This window comes from Styela clava, chromosome 5, assembly GCF_964204865.1.
Source record: "Styela clava chromosome 5, kaStyClav1.hap1.2, whole genome shotgun sequence".
Lineage (NCBI taxonomy): Eukaryota > Metazoa > Chordata > Ascidiacea > Stolidobranchia > Styelidae > Styela > Styela clava.
The window spans coordinates 16,398,324-16,414,307 of NC_135254.1; the positions used below are offsets into that span (position 1 = coordinate 16,398,324).

At 35.0% G+C, this 15,984-nt stretch overlaps 3 protein-coding genes across 3 annotated transcripts; 2 read left to right on the plus strand and 1 right to left on the minus strand.

Annotated features, from left to right (window-relative positions):
- LOC144423005 (integrin alpha-11-like) lies at positions 1-3,357 on the plus strand. The gene is made up of 8 exons (XM_078113153.1): positions 1-265; positions 1,030-1,097; positions 1,422-1,585; positions 1,802-1,919; positions 1,998-2,169; positions 2,421-2,493; positions 2,774-2,916; positions 3,231-3,357. Exons 1-8 carry the CDS (start codon positions 30-32, stop codon positions 3,355-3,357), a joined length of 1,101 nt encoding a protein of 366 aa, XP_077969279.1. The 5' UTR covers positions 1-29.
- Positions 3,358-4,067: 710 nt separating this feature from the next.
- Positions 4,068-9,660, plus strand: LOC144422665 (cytochrome P450 2B1-like). Its single transcript, XM_078112332.1, has 7 exons — positions 4,068-4,174; positions 4,627-4,688; positions 7,583-7,704; positions 8,416-8,537; positions 8,631-8,775; positions 9,001-9,161; positions 9,294-9,660. The coding sequence occupies exons 2-7, from the start codon at positions 4,672-4,674 to the stop codon at positions 9,606-9,608; spliced, it is 882 nt and encodes a 293-aa protein (XP_077968458.1). The 5' UTR covers positions 4,068-4,174; positions 4,627-4,671; the 3' UTR covers positions 9,609-9,660.
- Positions 9,661-10,277: 617 nt separating this feature from the next.
- LOC120344813 (neuroligin-2-like) lies at positions 10,278-15,500 on the minus strand. The gene is made up of 10 exons (XM_039414124.2): positions 15,380-15,500; positions 14,804-14,906; positions 14,535-14,686; positions 13,925-14,096; positions 13,381-13,539; positions 12,500-12,671; positions 11,870-12,045; positions 11,603-11,765; positions 11,057-11,192; positions 10,278-10,648 (listed from the first exon to the last, which is right to left on the minus strand). The coding sequence occupies exons 2-10, from the start codon at positions 14,900-14,902 to the stop codon at positions 10,456-10,458; spliced, it is 1,422 nt and encodes a 473-aa protein (XP_039270058.2). The 5' UTR covers positions 14,903-14,906; positions 15,380-15,500; the 3' UTR covers positions 10,278-10,455.
- Positions 15,501-15,984: the final 484 nt, after the last annotated feature.

A 15,984-nucleotide genomic window follows, 5' to 3' on the forward strand; every position in this document is an offset into this window, starting at 1 on the left:
ACATGAAAATTGCAATGACGACGTGAGATATGAATAACTCCGGATCAAAGTTAGTGTTTATCTTGTTTCTGTTGGCTGTTTTGTCGTCTGCTGCGGCGTTTAACGTGGACATTTCTTCAAATCACATTGATATCATTTCGTCGCCTGATGTAAACACAAAACTTTTAACAGTTCCACTAAGTAGTAATATTTCCGATACAACTTCGTATTTTGGATATACTGTTGGAATTAACATGGTCGACATAAATAATATAACAAAGGCAAGGTAGGAGTCAGTTTAATTTGATTTCTATTCTCTAATTCGTGTACTCCATAGTGCGTGTTCCAGGTTAGGGTTATTCCGATTTGCCTCATTTTAGTTCCAATTCGAGTTAATGAACTGTCTGTGTTAGCAAAGTTAATATACCCTTTGCCCATAGGTTTCAATCCCTTTACACAACTTGATGTAAAGTAGCCGAACAAAATTAGTTACCTTGGTTTTGGTACACACACTTTTGGAGCGCTAAATTCCTAGTAATGTTTAGGATTTAATTTCCCTGCGCTTGTAAAAGACTTCCTGCTGTTAATTTGACTTAATGCTGTTAATAAAAATTTATCGGGAGAGATCTATATTTCTATATAGACTGATTTTTGAACTGGTAGGATGAATTTCGCAATTGTTGAAGCAATAATAACAAAGTGCAATACTTATAAAGTTTAAGGGGATAAGTAAATAAATAAACGTAACACTTTGTAATCAACGATATTGATTTTTATTTTATATTTATAAAATATAGTATCAATTATATTAAGTTCGTATCAGAAAATATTAATCTATCAGTCTGGATTAATTTGTCGAGACGATCAAACCGTGCCTCCCAGTTGTAGCATGTCCACATATCAGTTCTTCTCAGCCTGAATTCTGATATAACAAAAATCCGATATACTCGGACAAAATATCCGCAGCAGTAGCAATGAAATCAGGTGATAAAAAAGGTATTGACTTTGTTTGCTCAAATGCCTAATCCATTCCAATAATATAATTCACAGATTGCTCGTAGGATCACCACTGCACAGAGCAACAAATCGATCTTCAGTTCATCCGCACATTGAAAAAAGTAATTTAATATTCAACGTATACTTTTAAAGTCGAATTGATGTTTTACATCGGTCCTTTTTGGTCAGTCAGTTATAATCGATTAGCAGATATTCTTAACAGACGACCTACCCGGTCCGGAGTCAACGTTAATTCATCTAAAATTCTGCTGTTTGAAATTCCTATCAAAATATCATTTATTAGATTTTTTTGGCAAAAATTGATACTTTGTGGTATTAATCAACTATCCGTTCACGCCACCTTAGTTTCCTCTTTTCCACCAAAATAAATGAATATGATAATCCTAAAACTATATCATTTTTTTTTCAATCTGTTTTGTTTTAAGAGCCGGAAGGAGGAATTTATGAATGCCAAATTGAAAACATTTTCATAATTGAAAAAAATGATTCCGAAATATCTTCACTCTGCGTGCCAATTCATCCAGAAAAACGACTCCCCGGCGATGTATTTGGAAAAAGTGTTTCTTCAAATCCTGATGGAGATATGACGGTATTTACCAACATTGGATTTTTAATCTGAGTTATTCTGATACCATCTAAAACCAGACTTCTTTTTAACGTTTATAGATATATATTGATATATTATTTACATATATATATATCATTTTATAGCCAACTCAAAACTATCGAACCTGTCACTATAATATGCCAGCACTTAGGTTTAGATGAATTTTCAATAGTTAACTGAAATGTTTCTTTTTCGCAGGCTTGCTCTGCAACGAGAGGAAAGAACTGCTCTTCTGCAATTCATTTACCGGGGTTTTGTTATAGAAGTTCTGATTTTGGAAAGACGTGGAATATGGATAAACGGTCAAGAAATGCAGGTAAAACAATTTGATAATATGAAAATATTTTTCACTCCTAATTAATATCAGCATAAAAAGTATGGATTATTTTTGCAGCTTGCGGTGTGGAAACAGTCGACGTCATGTTCGTTCTTGATGGTTCGGCTTCAGTAGTCGGTCACTTTCAAAAGATTAAAGATTTTGCAACGAATATCACGGCCTTGCTTGACATAGAAAAGGGCACAATACACGTTGGAGTCATTCAGTATTCAACGTATATATGGAAAAGGTACATAGATTCATTTTATATAGAGATAAACTATGCTGTACTTTCTGACTCGGTATAGTCAGGTCGATTAGGCTTTAAAATGTTGGCAGTTTCGGACACAAAAGTTCACAATATTGCATTCTACATTCAATTTCTCAGGTGTGTATTAAGACCGCTGAACGTTTAATCTTGACTGGTTTTTGGTTTTTGATAATAAGTGTTTCATTTACAGTTTTCATTTTAATGTGGTTTTATCATTTATATTCAAACAGACCCCAGCATCGAAAGAATTACATCAAAACCGAATTAAAACTAGGAGAGTTTCAAAATTTGGAAGATTTTCAAGCAAGTATATTTATGCAATCTAACTAAAATTATAGACTACTGACACAACTCCAATACATCGCTGATTTCGAACGAATAATTGTTGGGCAATGGTTTGTCATATGGTCTTCTTGAACTGGTAAGTAATTCTTGTACCCAAACTGAGACCGAACGAAAGACCTATCGCGAAATTCTATGCTGGAATTGTATCAAGCTTGATGAATCAATGGATTTTCCAATAGAATTTCAGCTTTATGTATAATGGGGATCAATAGTAATTCAATATATAATCTATTTCCAGGAAGCCATGTCGCATGTAAATATTAGCATGGGTAGCACAATGACAGGTGCTGCATTAAAAAAAGTCGTTGACGATTTCACACAATCTGAAAGATATAACTCTTCGACCAATAAGCAAGTTATGATACTTCTTACCGACGGGCGGTAAGAAAAATTTTTGTTCTTTGTAATAAACTCTGATATTGCGGAATAATGTATAAAAATCCTTATCTCATTTTTATTAGAATATGACAAACTTTTAGATTTGAAAAAAAACGATTTTTGCCAGTTGTTTGTAAATAACCAGAAAAGACAACAAAAGGGCTAGTATTTAAGTTATATGATGATGTGCAAATGGAGTTTTTCGCCTATTTTTTATCCGACAATTTGCCCATTTTTTCTTGGTTAACGATCAAAAGATAACATTACTCAAGTTAATCATTGAACGTGAGTGATTTATATGAATTTTATGTTTTCAGTTCAATATATTCGAAGCGGGTAACACTTTATGCTCAACAACTTCGTGACTTTGGAGTTGTTCCTTATGCGATTGGAGTTGGACAGGAAATTGATGACAATGAACTAAGAGTAATAATACTTTATTAAAAAAACGTTGCATAGTGTATATAGATTTAGCATTTGCCTATAGCTTAAGAAATAGGCTATTAAGCAGTTGATTGGGCGCTCCCGAAGTATGTGCACCAAGATGACGCACAATCTGAACCCTAACCAGGTACTGACTACTTTATACCATAGAGTAGGGGTGGGCAAAATTTTTAGGATAAGAGCCGCATGCGGCAAGTCAGAAATATGTGAGAGTCGCATAATTGAAATTAATATTATTAGAATACCGTGAACTGAAAAGAACTTTACACAAACGTATAATATTGCAAAGTATTCATTGCGAGGCCATATCAGAAGTAGTTGACTTGTGTGTTCCCATCCTATCTGAAAGTTTTTAAAAGTCTTGGTAATATGTGCCAACGCATCAACAAACATTTGATCATTGCGATGTAAGATTTATCATTTGACTGATTTAACTTCAAATTCTACGCTACGATTTTCATACTAAAACATAATTTGTCTTAATCATTTCTGAAAATTTCTCCAACCGCTTGTTAATTAAAAAAAATGATCTGTTACGCTACAGTTTCTCTAAGTTGAATTTGGATAATAATTATTGCTAGCGAGAAGAGCCGAACAAAAACTCAGGCGAGACGCATGCGGCTCGCGAGCCGCGGTTTGCCCACCGTTGCTATAGAGTAATCAAAATACAAATTGTTTAGGTAATTTTTCTTAAATACTAAGGTGATTGCCACGGGAACAGATACTGACGTCAGAGTATATAAAGTTGAAAATTTTGAAGGACTGAATGATATTGTTGATGATTTTCAAAGTGAAATCTTGAGCTCTCAGTTAGAATGTAAGTCAAGGTGTTGTTTTTCTGGCATGTGATCATGCTGTTTGACTTGAGTACCAATTGCATTTTTAGTTTTTAAATATGCATGTGTCTCCTCCAACTGGAGTCTCCTGCTACTCTACATTTTGTCGTATTTCAGAAAAATCCGCCAGTACAAAAATGAATTGTTCGCTGATCAATTTAAATCCACAAGTGTCACGTGTTTGAGCATTGGTCTCTAGTTATAAACGAACTTTCACAAATTCGGCGCTTCGGCAGAACAACTGTCCGATACTTGCTCATTAAAGAGAAATCTGAATTACTGTCTATACTGCAATGTTGTGTATATTCTAAAATTTACGTGTAAAATTAGTTTAACTCAGAATAATTTTTCGAAATATTCAATTTTGTATTTTATTCACTGTCCTGTATTCCACCTTCGCATCATAATGACAACGCTTCATTCAAATTGGAAGTTGGCGAGACAGGATTTTCGTCGCATTATGGAGCTATAGTGAAAGATGAAAACAATACCACAGTAAGTTTATAGCCTTACGAAACTGGGTAATATTGATTTTGTTTTAATTGCTTTATTTTGAGTAATTTTTGTCAATTGTGAGTTGTGACTGCAATGTATCTTATTTGGGTGTGTGATGTGTCTGTTTTGAGCAGCGATGCCAAAAAAGAGTTAATTTATATTCTTCCCCAGTCTCAATTTTGGTTTACTTTGAGGCATAACAGAGTATCACGATGGAAAGTAGAATCCGCTGGAGATGAAAACCGAGTTTCATGTTGAGTTAAGTTGCAAAGTTTAGTTGACTATTGCTTAAAGAAAAACGGGTATGTTTGAAGTTATTTGTTAAATACTAGATGAAGGCGCTTTGTTATCAATAATAAAGTAAGTATGATACTCAAGTCCCTCGGTTTCATCAATGAATGTTGAACGATGGAGTGGAAAAGTAGTATTTTACTGTTTATATAATTTGAAGCAGTTAATCTTGACAAACTGTAACATAACGTGCAACAACAACAAGATTGCAAGATAAAATTGACATAGCATAATAGTGTATTAACGAAAACGTAAGTGAGCTCTCTTTTAACAGCAAATGTAGAATGCTAGTATTTTATAAAAATTAATATTAAACTAGGGATAGAGGATTGGGTACTCCCGTAGTATGTAAACCAAGATGGCGGAGACTAGAACGTAGTATGTGTACCAGGTTAGGATTAGGCCATAATTTCAGGTACAAATACTACGGGAGTCACTTGGCTAGTCGAAATCGTAATAGAACTGAAATAAGGAAAATTTAAATAAAATTATGGCCTATGACCTGGTACAAATACTACGTGTCTAAACCGGTGTCGGCCATCTTGGTTCACATACTACAGGGGCGCCGATGATTGCGTATATATTTAATAAACACACACAGAAATGATTTCAAGTAAAATATTTTGCAAAATATTTAGCAATCTCCAAACATTGTAATAAATGTTTCAAATTCGGCAAACAATATTATTAGTATATAGGAATACAGTGAATTTTTTTTCCATCTATGTGTGAAAGATTGTCACGGCAAACATATATGTTTCCTTTTAGGTAATCATAGTAAATATTGAAAAAAACTCTAACTTATAAAATTATATATTATACATGTCCAGAGTCTCAAAATACGCAATCAGTTTCACCATACTGTTGGCGCTTTATGGGAATGGACATGTGTGAGATAAAAATAAAATCATTTCTTCAAATTTCACGTAAAACTTTCATAACCACATATTAGATTTAAAGTATATAAATAGTAACGAATTGTTGTCCATTCCGAGAGCGCAACACGTGAAAGAAAGAACGTTAAAATTGTATGCCGCATATTCAATGTATTCGCATGTACTACAATAATATCCTTAATTTATTCATATTTGCAGGCGATGCTTCATAGAATTTATAGTTTAAGAATCCTGGCTGTGCTCCTGCTTATAAACATTGTCATTTTTTTATTCCGCCTCTTTGCCATATTTCGAGGCTATATTGTTGTCAGATTTTATCAAAGCTGTTATTGCTTCTTTGAACAGTTACAAAATTAGTCAGTATTTTGAAAAGTAATCGAATGGCTCGCGGAGCCCCTGGGGCTCCGTACGGAGCACTTTGAGAACCTATGCAATAGACTACGGGTTTCACGACAAACGCGAGCGCAAGCCGCCACAAGATGCGCAATATTTGAGACGTTATAGAACACAAAAAAAGAATCCCACAGAGCCCACGGAAACAACAACACGAGGTCCCATGTCCAATATATGGAAAGGAAAGCCAAATCCAAATATTTTATCCACAATTTCCCCAAATGTCATATCTTGGACGAAACCTCAACTGTAGAGTATCGTAACTTCTTAATCTACTAGTATTGTGCTAAATTGCATTAAAATTTCAAATGATTCAACTCATGACTGTAGTATCAAATGTTTTACAGTACTTTACACCTTCAATCGTAACTTCACATCATTTACAGTTAACGTTACGTACCTAGTCTACAGCGCGTCACTGATATCGATAAGTTTCCGACTTTCGCGTAGCAAGAGTTCGAAAAATCGAAACCGAAGACAGCCGTCACGCTTGGCGGATTAAAAACTGTGTTCACTCGGATAAAAATAAAACTGTGAAATTTTGGATGAAATTTTTAATCTCATAGCATTCTATGAAAATTTAGCAATAAATAAAAGTAAATATTTTTCTAGCGACAACATCCACAAAAACGACTTCAACATTGAATCAAAGCAATCAATTGTCAAAGCAATTAAGTGATCAAGTAGTTAAAGAAAAACGATTTTTTTCAACAAGAATAAAACGAGAATATCGGTTGGAAACCGAAGACTTATCGATCGATAGTTAGGGAATCCCCCAAAACAGAAACTGCAGCTTCGATTCATCAGCTCTTGTAACTTGCGCACTGCGCATCGCACACACACACTCGGCGGGTCTCAAAATTCTCTCGCTTTACAAAAATCTAGATCACTATATCAATAATTGATTGATAACTCGCTAATTATACGACATAATTCGCCCAAAATCAATAGATTTCTGGTCCGAGATAAGATGAATGCACATGCAAAATTTGGAGCAGATTTAACCTCGCATTCGCGAGATATCGCGTTCATCTAACAGACAGACAGACAGACAGACAGACATACATACAGACAAATACCTATCAATATACTTACCGATCTTAAGATCGATAAGTAAAAACTCAACATAAAAGCAAAACGATCCATATGTACATTTCTTGTCCAATAAATCCAGGAATAATGTATAAATCTAATTTTTCATTTAAATATTTTTTTCGCTCAATCTTATATAAATTTAAGAACCAAATGTTTACATCTGATATGTGTCATATACCACTGCATTACAATCTAACTAACATGCATTCATTAATACAGATTTGGTGACAGGAGACTTGCGATACAACGTGCTTTGTTGGCATATGTCCCGATTTTAAGACATTTGCCTATTTTTTCTGGAGCCTTCAAACGTATAGAGAGTGACGTTACCAGTGTGTTAGGTATGTTTTGGATTGCCAAGTTTAGAAAACTACTGAAGATGTTGTTATCACAGGTTAAAGATATTTTGTTATGACCTATTTCCAGTAATTTTCCAACCCAGGCCTAAAACTCGAATTTTACTCCTATTTTAGAATTTTGGATTTAATTTTTTCAGAATATTCTAAACTAATTTGTCATGGGCCGAATTATGATATAAGTCATGAATATTTTCGTGAATTTAAAAACAATCATGTCGAATCATTCTGAATGGTTTAATTTTAATTCCTCCGAATCCAACTTTTTCAAACATACTTATATATCTTAGTTTGTAATAACAAATTCGGCATGATAAACTCCATCTGAACCGGCGTCCGAAAGATGTCTTGTCATTTGCCCCACAATATATGTCTTTACCCTAACTTTGGGACGGTCCAAGTGTGCCAAAAAGGTTGCCCCTTTGCGACACGGCATTTATAATAAGCCGAACTAAAAGCATTTATGAGATATATATTGTATGTTACAGCCTCCAGCATCTATGTAGAGATTTATTGCACCCAGCAGTTTTCTGAGCACATTTGGCGATTACGAAATTTCACAACTAAGAAATGTTATTCCGTTAACCCATATTGTTTGACTATTGCAACTATGTTGCTATCTGAAAATCCCCTTGCTATTGAATTTAACTACGAATGCACCCAGACAAGCAATCATTTTATATTGAAATATTCCAGATGTATTCAGAGATATAATTGAAGAACATCGCAAAACCTTTGACATTGATAACACACGCGACTATATTGATGGATATCTTAAACAAATCGAACTAAGAGGCGGAAAAGAATCTTCATTTAAAGTAAGCTGGATCTGAAATGTCTTGACTTTAAATTGGACCATCCAAATAGAAGTTATTTTTTACTGTTATAATGTATCGTTCTAAATATTACAGGAACAACAGCTTCTACACACGATGCGTGATTTCTTTATTGCTGGAACCGAAAATTCGTCAAGTACATTGAGATGGTCCTTTTTATGCTTTGCCCATTATCCAGAAATTCAAGAAAAAGTTTCAAAAGAAGTAAAGCAAGTCATTGGTAAGAATTGTATTTTAACACTGACTGTATACATAAGATTGATATGATATATGACAGTGCTGCCCTGGCCTTCAGTGAAATCTTGACTTGAGTATGCTTGACTAAGTCTAACACAGACTCAGCAATTTCGTTGTAATTAGTAGACCTGTACACAAAGTTCAATATACCGTAGTTATGGAATTGATTGATAAATGAAATTTGAAAAAAAAGGAATTATCTTGCCAGGGTCTGGAGTTCCCTCGATGAGTCACAAAGAAGCAATGCCATACACGTGTGCGTTCATTCATGAAATAACGAGATTTAGAACGTTGGTACCTTTAGCAATTCCGCACGTTACGACAGAAGATGTGAAATTCAAGGGATACAGAATACCAAAAGGAACACCAGTAAGACGTTTTATCTCTAGGATTTGCATATATTCTTTATAGTATTGGTCTTTGATAGTCGAATTTTATGTACAAAAACCATGTTTATATAGTTTTGTTTGTCTATTGTCCTAAATACTAAACTTTGTTCAGGTACTGCCGAACTTATATGCCGCAAATCACGACCCAAACGTCTTTGAGCATCCGAACGAATTCAAGCCTGAAAGATTCATTGATGACGCTGGGAAGTTTGTTCCGAGTAATCAAGTGGTTCCGTTCTCTGTTGGTCCAAGATATTGTCTTAGCGAACAACTTGCAAAAATGGAACTCTTTCTTTTCCTAACCAACGTAATACAAAGATTTGAAATCGTACCTGATCCTGAAAAACCTCTGCCCAGTTTTCGTGACAGTGTTACCGGAATGGCCGATGTCGCCTTACCATACGAAGTATCCTTTCGACAACGATGAAAAGAAAAATGATCGAATTCCACATTCTAATTACGCATTTCTAGTTCTTGCTTGCAAGTTCACGCAAATGTTGCAGTAAAATAATAATAATTTTAATTATATTGAAATTCTCGTAATAAATATTGTAGCGTTTAAACTTCATTTTTTGAGAACAATAGTTGAGGGTAGTATTCCACCTAAACTAAATGCTATACTTCCATCGAGCCGTTCTTTCGCTTACCAGTTCAAGTGCAGTGCAAGAATATAGATATCTATTTAACATTCCAGCGCCTATACGTGGTGTGTCTATAGTCAGACAATCGACTATGTGACACGTAGTCATATAGTGCATGTACATTCTACATACAATCATACTCTAACTCTGTAAAAGATGAGAAGAAGAGAGCTTCTTAGCTGCTGAATTCTCCATTTCAGGAATCGGGCGGTACTCAGTGTGATGAACCACGACCCACGAATGATAATAAGGCTACCTATGCCTACCGCTAACTATGTTAACGTTCTACACACCTGACCGCCACCCGCCAAATTATGCCGGCAATAGCAAATTTGAGAGATTCGCATTATTCCGAATACAGTAGCCCAATACGTACAGGTAGTTTCTTTCTCAGAGGGAAAACCTAAAATCATCCCACAAACTAAGTTAAACATAATAATATACTTGCAACAAAATTGTCCATATTTATTTCCAAAGTATTTTAATTAGACAAACAGGTCATGGTTATTACTTTATACTGCCAACCACAAAATGTAAGCAACATTAGATCACCTGCGGTATTTCGAGTGAAATTTTCAAATTACTCAATATTACCAAATTATTTTGAGCATTTTCAATTAAAGTCTTTCTCTATCAAGGCATATATAACGGACAGGACACTCGAAGTGTAGGCATGATGAAATTCCAGAATGCCGTATCCTTTCCACCTAGATAAGAATCGGCCGAGATATCGTTGCCGTCAAGTTTGAGATAATGACGATGTAGGTTCCGATACCGTGGCCACTCTACGTCTGTCAATACGCCTTGATCGCCCATACTTGGATTTCTAGAAAATTGGCAAGGCAAGATCGTTGCTAATAAAAAATTATAAAAAAATATTTTACTATCTTCAACCAAAAAAATGAATACAAACAAGTATTCAATGTATTTCAAGCTGTTGTTTCTGATTGGAATGCATAATAAGTTGCCAACAATATTATCGAAGACACTGGTTTGTTGATTTGTTCATGTAGGCTGTGACATGTCATTAGTTAGCCTATTTCATCGCCGTGGAGATTAGAATCATGCATGGGCCCACGTCCATCTGCACACCACATTATGTCACATTATAAACTCTACCTCATACAAAATACCCGTGTAATTGGGCCGAACGATACTCAATGGACTTGGAAGGACTCATTTAGGTTTCCCTGAAACAATTAAAACGTAAGCAGTTGTTACCGCCAATTCTTACCCAGTTTTTGCAAAGTTGGCCCAGTATTTCATCATGTTGAAACTAAGGATAGAGGCCTCCGGATTATCACCTTGCGTAGCTGAATCTCTCACAATATCTCCCCAGACGTATGGAATATCTCCCCCGTGCATAACACCTATGAATACGAATTTCCATTTAAACCTGGATTGCTCTAGCTGGGAACACAAACAATAATAAGTTTCTCGAAACAGCATAAAAACTTTTGCAACTTGGCTCTTTAAAAAACGTTATTTCTTATCTGTTTACTATTATTGTTTACCTCAGTGCTGGACAAAGAAATTAATTTTTTTCCCCGAAGAACTACATCTGTATGAAATTGATTGCCTCATAGCTTTTCTCGCATAGATTTGAGATATATATTCCAAGTCTCGAGTCAAATGGAATATATATGTTGACGCGTAATGTCCACTACAAATCTATATAGTTCCTGAAGCTTGGGATTCCAATCGTGTACCTGACTTTACTCAGAGATGGGTTGCTTATTAATATCGCTTGAATTTAAACAAATGAGTAGAATTGATATACCCGTCCATGATGGATATTGCTGTTGCTCTGTTGTTTGGTATGGATAATCGAGAGAATACATGTACACATCTGTCAATGTACCACCAGCGGTAAATGAAAGTTTAGCAGCCTGGGAATTATATCGTTGACTGGTGTACATGGAGAATAGTTGTTTTTGCATTTCCTAAAAGTAAGTACGTGTTCGTAAAATGAGAAAAGGTAGGCAACTAGTGAATCCGATTCCTCCATGAATTAAAGAATATCGTTCATTGTCAGAAATCAACTTACCGTAGTATCCGATGTAAAATATTCATTTGCCCATTCTGTATATTCAAATTCAACATCATCTGATGCCACCCCATAAGAATCTCTAAATGAGGTTCTGATAGTATTTCGGAATTGATCAGCGGTATTGACGCTTGTAACTGTATCCCAGTATGGGGTCCCATCTCCGCTATTAGAACCTGTAAATCAGGAATAAAAAGTGCTACTAAATCCTATCAAAGCTTTCATCGGTTTGTCAACATTATATTAATAATAAAGAGTTTAGTTTATATACAAATCAAAGCTGTGGTGTTGGAAAATTTACAACCAACTCCCAACTCTGGGTTAAAATAATTTTTGGCTTTGACTGCGAGTTAAGCATTTTTTTACCCCGACTCCAAGGTACAAACAACCAGCTTCGGACAAACCAATTTTAAATGACAAAAATTTTGGGGTGAGCAGGAGTGTTGCGAAATCAAATTCCACAAAATCGTATCGTTCTCGCCTAACTAGAAATAGGTTGAGATCTTCTTGTTTTCAAGGTAGAGATATTGTCGATGTAAGTCTTTTGCGCTCCTGGCAACTTCCTTACTGATTAATTTTCATATGCAATCCATCCAAACATGCTGAAAGTACAAATGTAATAGAAGTTACCCAGCATGAATTTCCAGCCAAGCATTTCCTTAAGAGTTAAAAGGTTTCGTGGGTCTCTAAGTATAAAGCTACCATCAACTACAGGCGCAAACTGAAGAGGAACTGATTCGTCCAACGATCCATCTTGTCCAGAAACAATATCTTCGATAGGAAGCGATCTCACACATTCAACCTAGACATATATATAGTAGTATATATTTCTAAGCTCACATTGAGCATATTTTTCATCTACGACAATAATAATGTTAACAAGAGAGCAATGCTCAAAAATATGGACAAGAACGTCAAATGGCCAATATGGCCACCACAATATCAGAAAAAGTTTCGGCGAAATGTTAAAAGGACTATCTACCAAATGTTATATAAAGATCAATACAAAAAACATTTACGGTTGAATATATGGCAACAGGAAACCAAGTAATAGTCTCCTAGTATTGTAACTTTATTCATCTCTGGATGGGCCTACTGGAAATTTGAAATCGAATGTTCTTTTTGTAGTGGAGAGAAGCGATTTTTTCAATTTCAACAAAAAACAGCAATTCAGCAAATCGATCTATAGCTCAAATCGGTGTCCAATAAATTGAAACTATAAACTGATTTTCTTGACCATATGCTTGTTCCCTATCAAAATTAGTTTGCGTAAATGGTATTCCTTTAATATGTACATTAGCTCGCCCAAGCTGCAGTATGATCACTCAGTCAACAAACATAATGTGGCACGATCGATTGTCGTTTATTTCCAAACTGTAGAAGCGTTCACACACTTGAAAACATTTATGATATTTTGATGATATTTTACAAACAAGTAGCAGATATTGAATAAAGTTAGAAACTTAGTAAATATATCGTCAAAATAACAGATGACTCAAAATAATACATACTGAGTCACTTGATGTCGCTCGCGAGCATCCAGTACGAGAAATCAATTCTGATGAAACTGTTTCCTGGTCTGGATAATCGTAAAATCCATATAACGTCCCACTTTGCAAAATAGTTTGATTGACTCCAACTTTCCTACTTGAAGGGCTGACCATATGTAACTAAAATAAAAATCATTTGAAAGATCATATACTGTTTCCCAATTTACACGTTACATACATCACACTAACATGTGACAGACAGTTGTCAGTTCGATGGCCATACTTTGTTAACGGTCAGGGTAATTATGACGTGAAAACATCGAAGATTATTTGAACTCACATCGTTGTATCCGGATTGGTAAGCACGCAAAGAACATAAAATCAGTATCTCATTCAAATAAAGATCAGAAAATTATAATGAGTGTAAACGGGATTTGAAGTCATGATTTTGTGTATTCGTTTTCAATACTAACGTTTAATTGCACAATATCTCATTACGACATGTTCATGTTTAAACGTGAATTAAATACAATCTTTGTGATTTTGTCTATAAGTATTGAATAACCTGAGCACTTTCTGCCCCCGCGCCTTGTCCAAATATAGTCATTCTTTCTGAATCTCCACCAAACGCTTCTATGTTATCAGCAACCCACTGCATTGCAAGATTTTGATCCCATAATCCGTAATTACCTGGTGAAAATCGATTGCCCGTACTCATAAATCCAATAGCACCTAACCTGTCAAAAATTGAAGATGTTTTTTGTAAAATGAAATACGGTTATATTGGAACTATTAAAATTTTGTATCACCAGATGGCGACTGAAATGAGTATTGGGGCATTACAATACCGTCGGAAAAAGCTGAGTGGAAAGAAACTCAACAAAGGGGCATGTTTTGAAAAGAGAACTAGAAAAAACACCGACAAACGTATCAAGACGAGTAAAACATATAATATATGCGCTTATGCAAATAGAAAGAATCTGATTCTGCATTGACTTTTACTAAAATTCCAGTCTCCAACTAGATCAGAGTTCCAACTTCAAATAATGAGTATTTTATCAATCGCCCATCATCAATAAAGTAGGCCTACTGGGGTGAAGTTCATTTTTTATCAATTATTTGAAAGATGCTACATGCTGTAATTATGTCAATTTTATTTCAATGTCTTGCCGTACCTGTAATTCATTGTAACCACAATTACTTGTTCAGATGTGGCTAAAACATCTCCCATATAACTTTCCATCCCATCTCCTGTCATATAACCACCACCATGTAACCATATCATAACAGCGTATTTTTTCGGAATGACTTGGTCGTACGGTTGTGTCTGAAATAGAAGTTTATCAGTTTGTTCTTTAGGTTTGACGGGGCCAAATCGATTCAATTTAACTACTGCGCCGTTTAAGCATCATGATTTTTCAACATTGATACGCCCAATTCTTACCGAATCAATGGGAACATATACATTCATGTACAAGCAGTCTTCACTCATAGTTAAAGCATCATATGGAGATTGCGGACACGATTTTTGGAAAGTAGTCATCGACCTGGAAAAGATTGTTCGCATATTACATACTTTAAAATCCGGGTCCGTCGCAAGAAAAACCATCTTTGCAAAGCGGAATTATAAACACTTTTATGCCAAAATGTGATTGTTGCATGATTCAAATGTATTCATGTTACCTAAATCGATTAACTTTATGTATTTCAATGAAATAAAAATTCTCTACCAAATTACTTCATTTTCTATATATTATTCTTTTTGGCGATTTTTATTACATTTTCCTCAATATACTTCAGGGGTGTTCAACCAGTCACAGACCAAGGCCCACATTTCGCACTTTATTACGACGAAGAGCCACATTGTAAACAAACATGAACATCAGATATATCTTTATTAAAATAACTTTTATGCATTTATTGGGCATGGTACGGTCAGTCAGTCAGCATTCTGATTAGTCAGCTATCTGATTATCTTATCTAATTTTACCCAAGTCAATTAAAGAGCTTTAATTAATACCGTGTTCTGCTAATAGATCTTGACCAATCCACCCGACTAATTCTCTATGAAAGTCAAGGACTGGAATAGTAAACAGCTTCATTCATAACTTAAATGAGCGTACATACTGAAATAAGTAACTATCAATAGGTAATTTGTAACAACACGTCTTTAGCCGAATCCATCGAAATTTCAAGTCGCACAAAGGATCACTCAGGGGTTTAAAAGAGTCGGAAAGATTTTGCATACAGAACAAAAGGAATTGATGGACTGGCACTGGAGGGAAAGTTATCTCGTAGAGGAAACCAGTAGCAGTCGAAAATGAGACAATGTAATTTTTATTTCAACGTTTTAGGGAAAGCAATAAAACATTTTGTGATTGGATGAATGAAAGTGTAATAATGCAATACACTTTACATTGGTTTATTTCATTTGGAACGTATTTGTTAGATGAGTACTTGAACAAAATTAAACAAATGCTCGTATCAGATTTAAATGATAAAATGAGTAAATAAGATCACACACTGAACATTTAGGGCTGCAAATTGTTTGTCGAATTAGTTTAATCTACTAATCTGAGGAGATACTGCTGAATAAGTACTCTGGTCCTTCCGTAACAAACTAGA

Bases quoted from the DNA above. Each gene is read 5' to 3' on its own strand.
- LOC144423005 (XM_078113153.1), top strand. From the start codon at position 30: ATGAATAACTCCGGATCAAAGTTAGTGTTTATCTTGTTTCTGTTGGCT. The intron at 1,098-1,421 runs GTAATTTAATAT...TTTTGTTTTAAG, and splicing joins TCATCCGCACATTGAAAAAA to AGCCGGAAGGAGGAATTTAT. The intron at 2,494-2,773 runs GCAAGTATATTT...ATCTATTTCCAG, and splicing joins AAAATTTGGAAGATTTTCAA to GAAGCCATGTCGCATGTAAA.
- LOC144422665 (XM_078112332.1), top strand. The intron at 7,705-8,415 runs GTATGTTTTGGA...GAAATATTCCAG, and splicing joins TGACGTTACCAGTGTGTTAG to ATGTATTCAGAGATATAATT. The intron at 8,776-9,000 runs GTAAGAATTGTA...TTATCTTGCCAG, and splicing joins AGAAGTAAAGCAAGTCATTG to GGTCTGGAGTTCCCTCGATG.
- LOC120344813 (XM_039414124.2), bottom strand. From the start codon at position 14,902: ATGACTACTTTCCAAAAATCGTGTCCGCAATCTCCATATGATGCTTTA. The intron at 14,687-14,803 runs GTAAGAATTGGG...CTTCTATTTCAG, and splicing joins TATATGTTCCCATTGATTCG to ACACAACCGTACGACCAAGT. The intron at 13,540-13,924 runs GTTATTCAATAC...TTTTTATTTTAG, and splicing joins CGGGGGCAGAAAGTGCTCAG to TTACATATGGTCAGCCCTTC.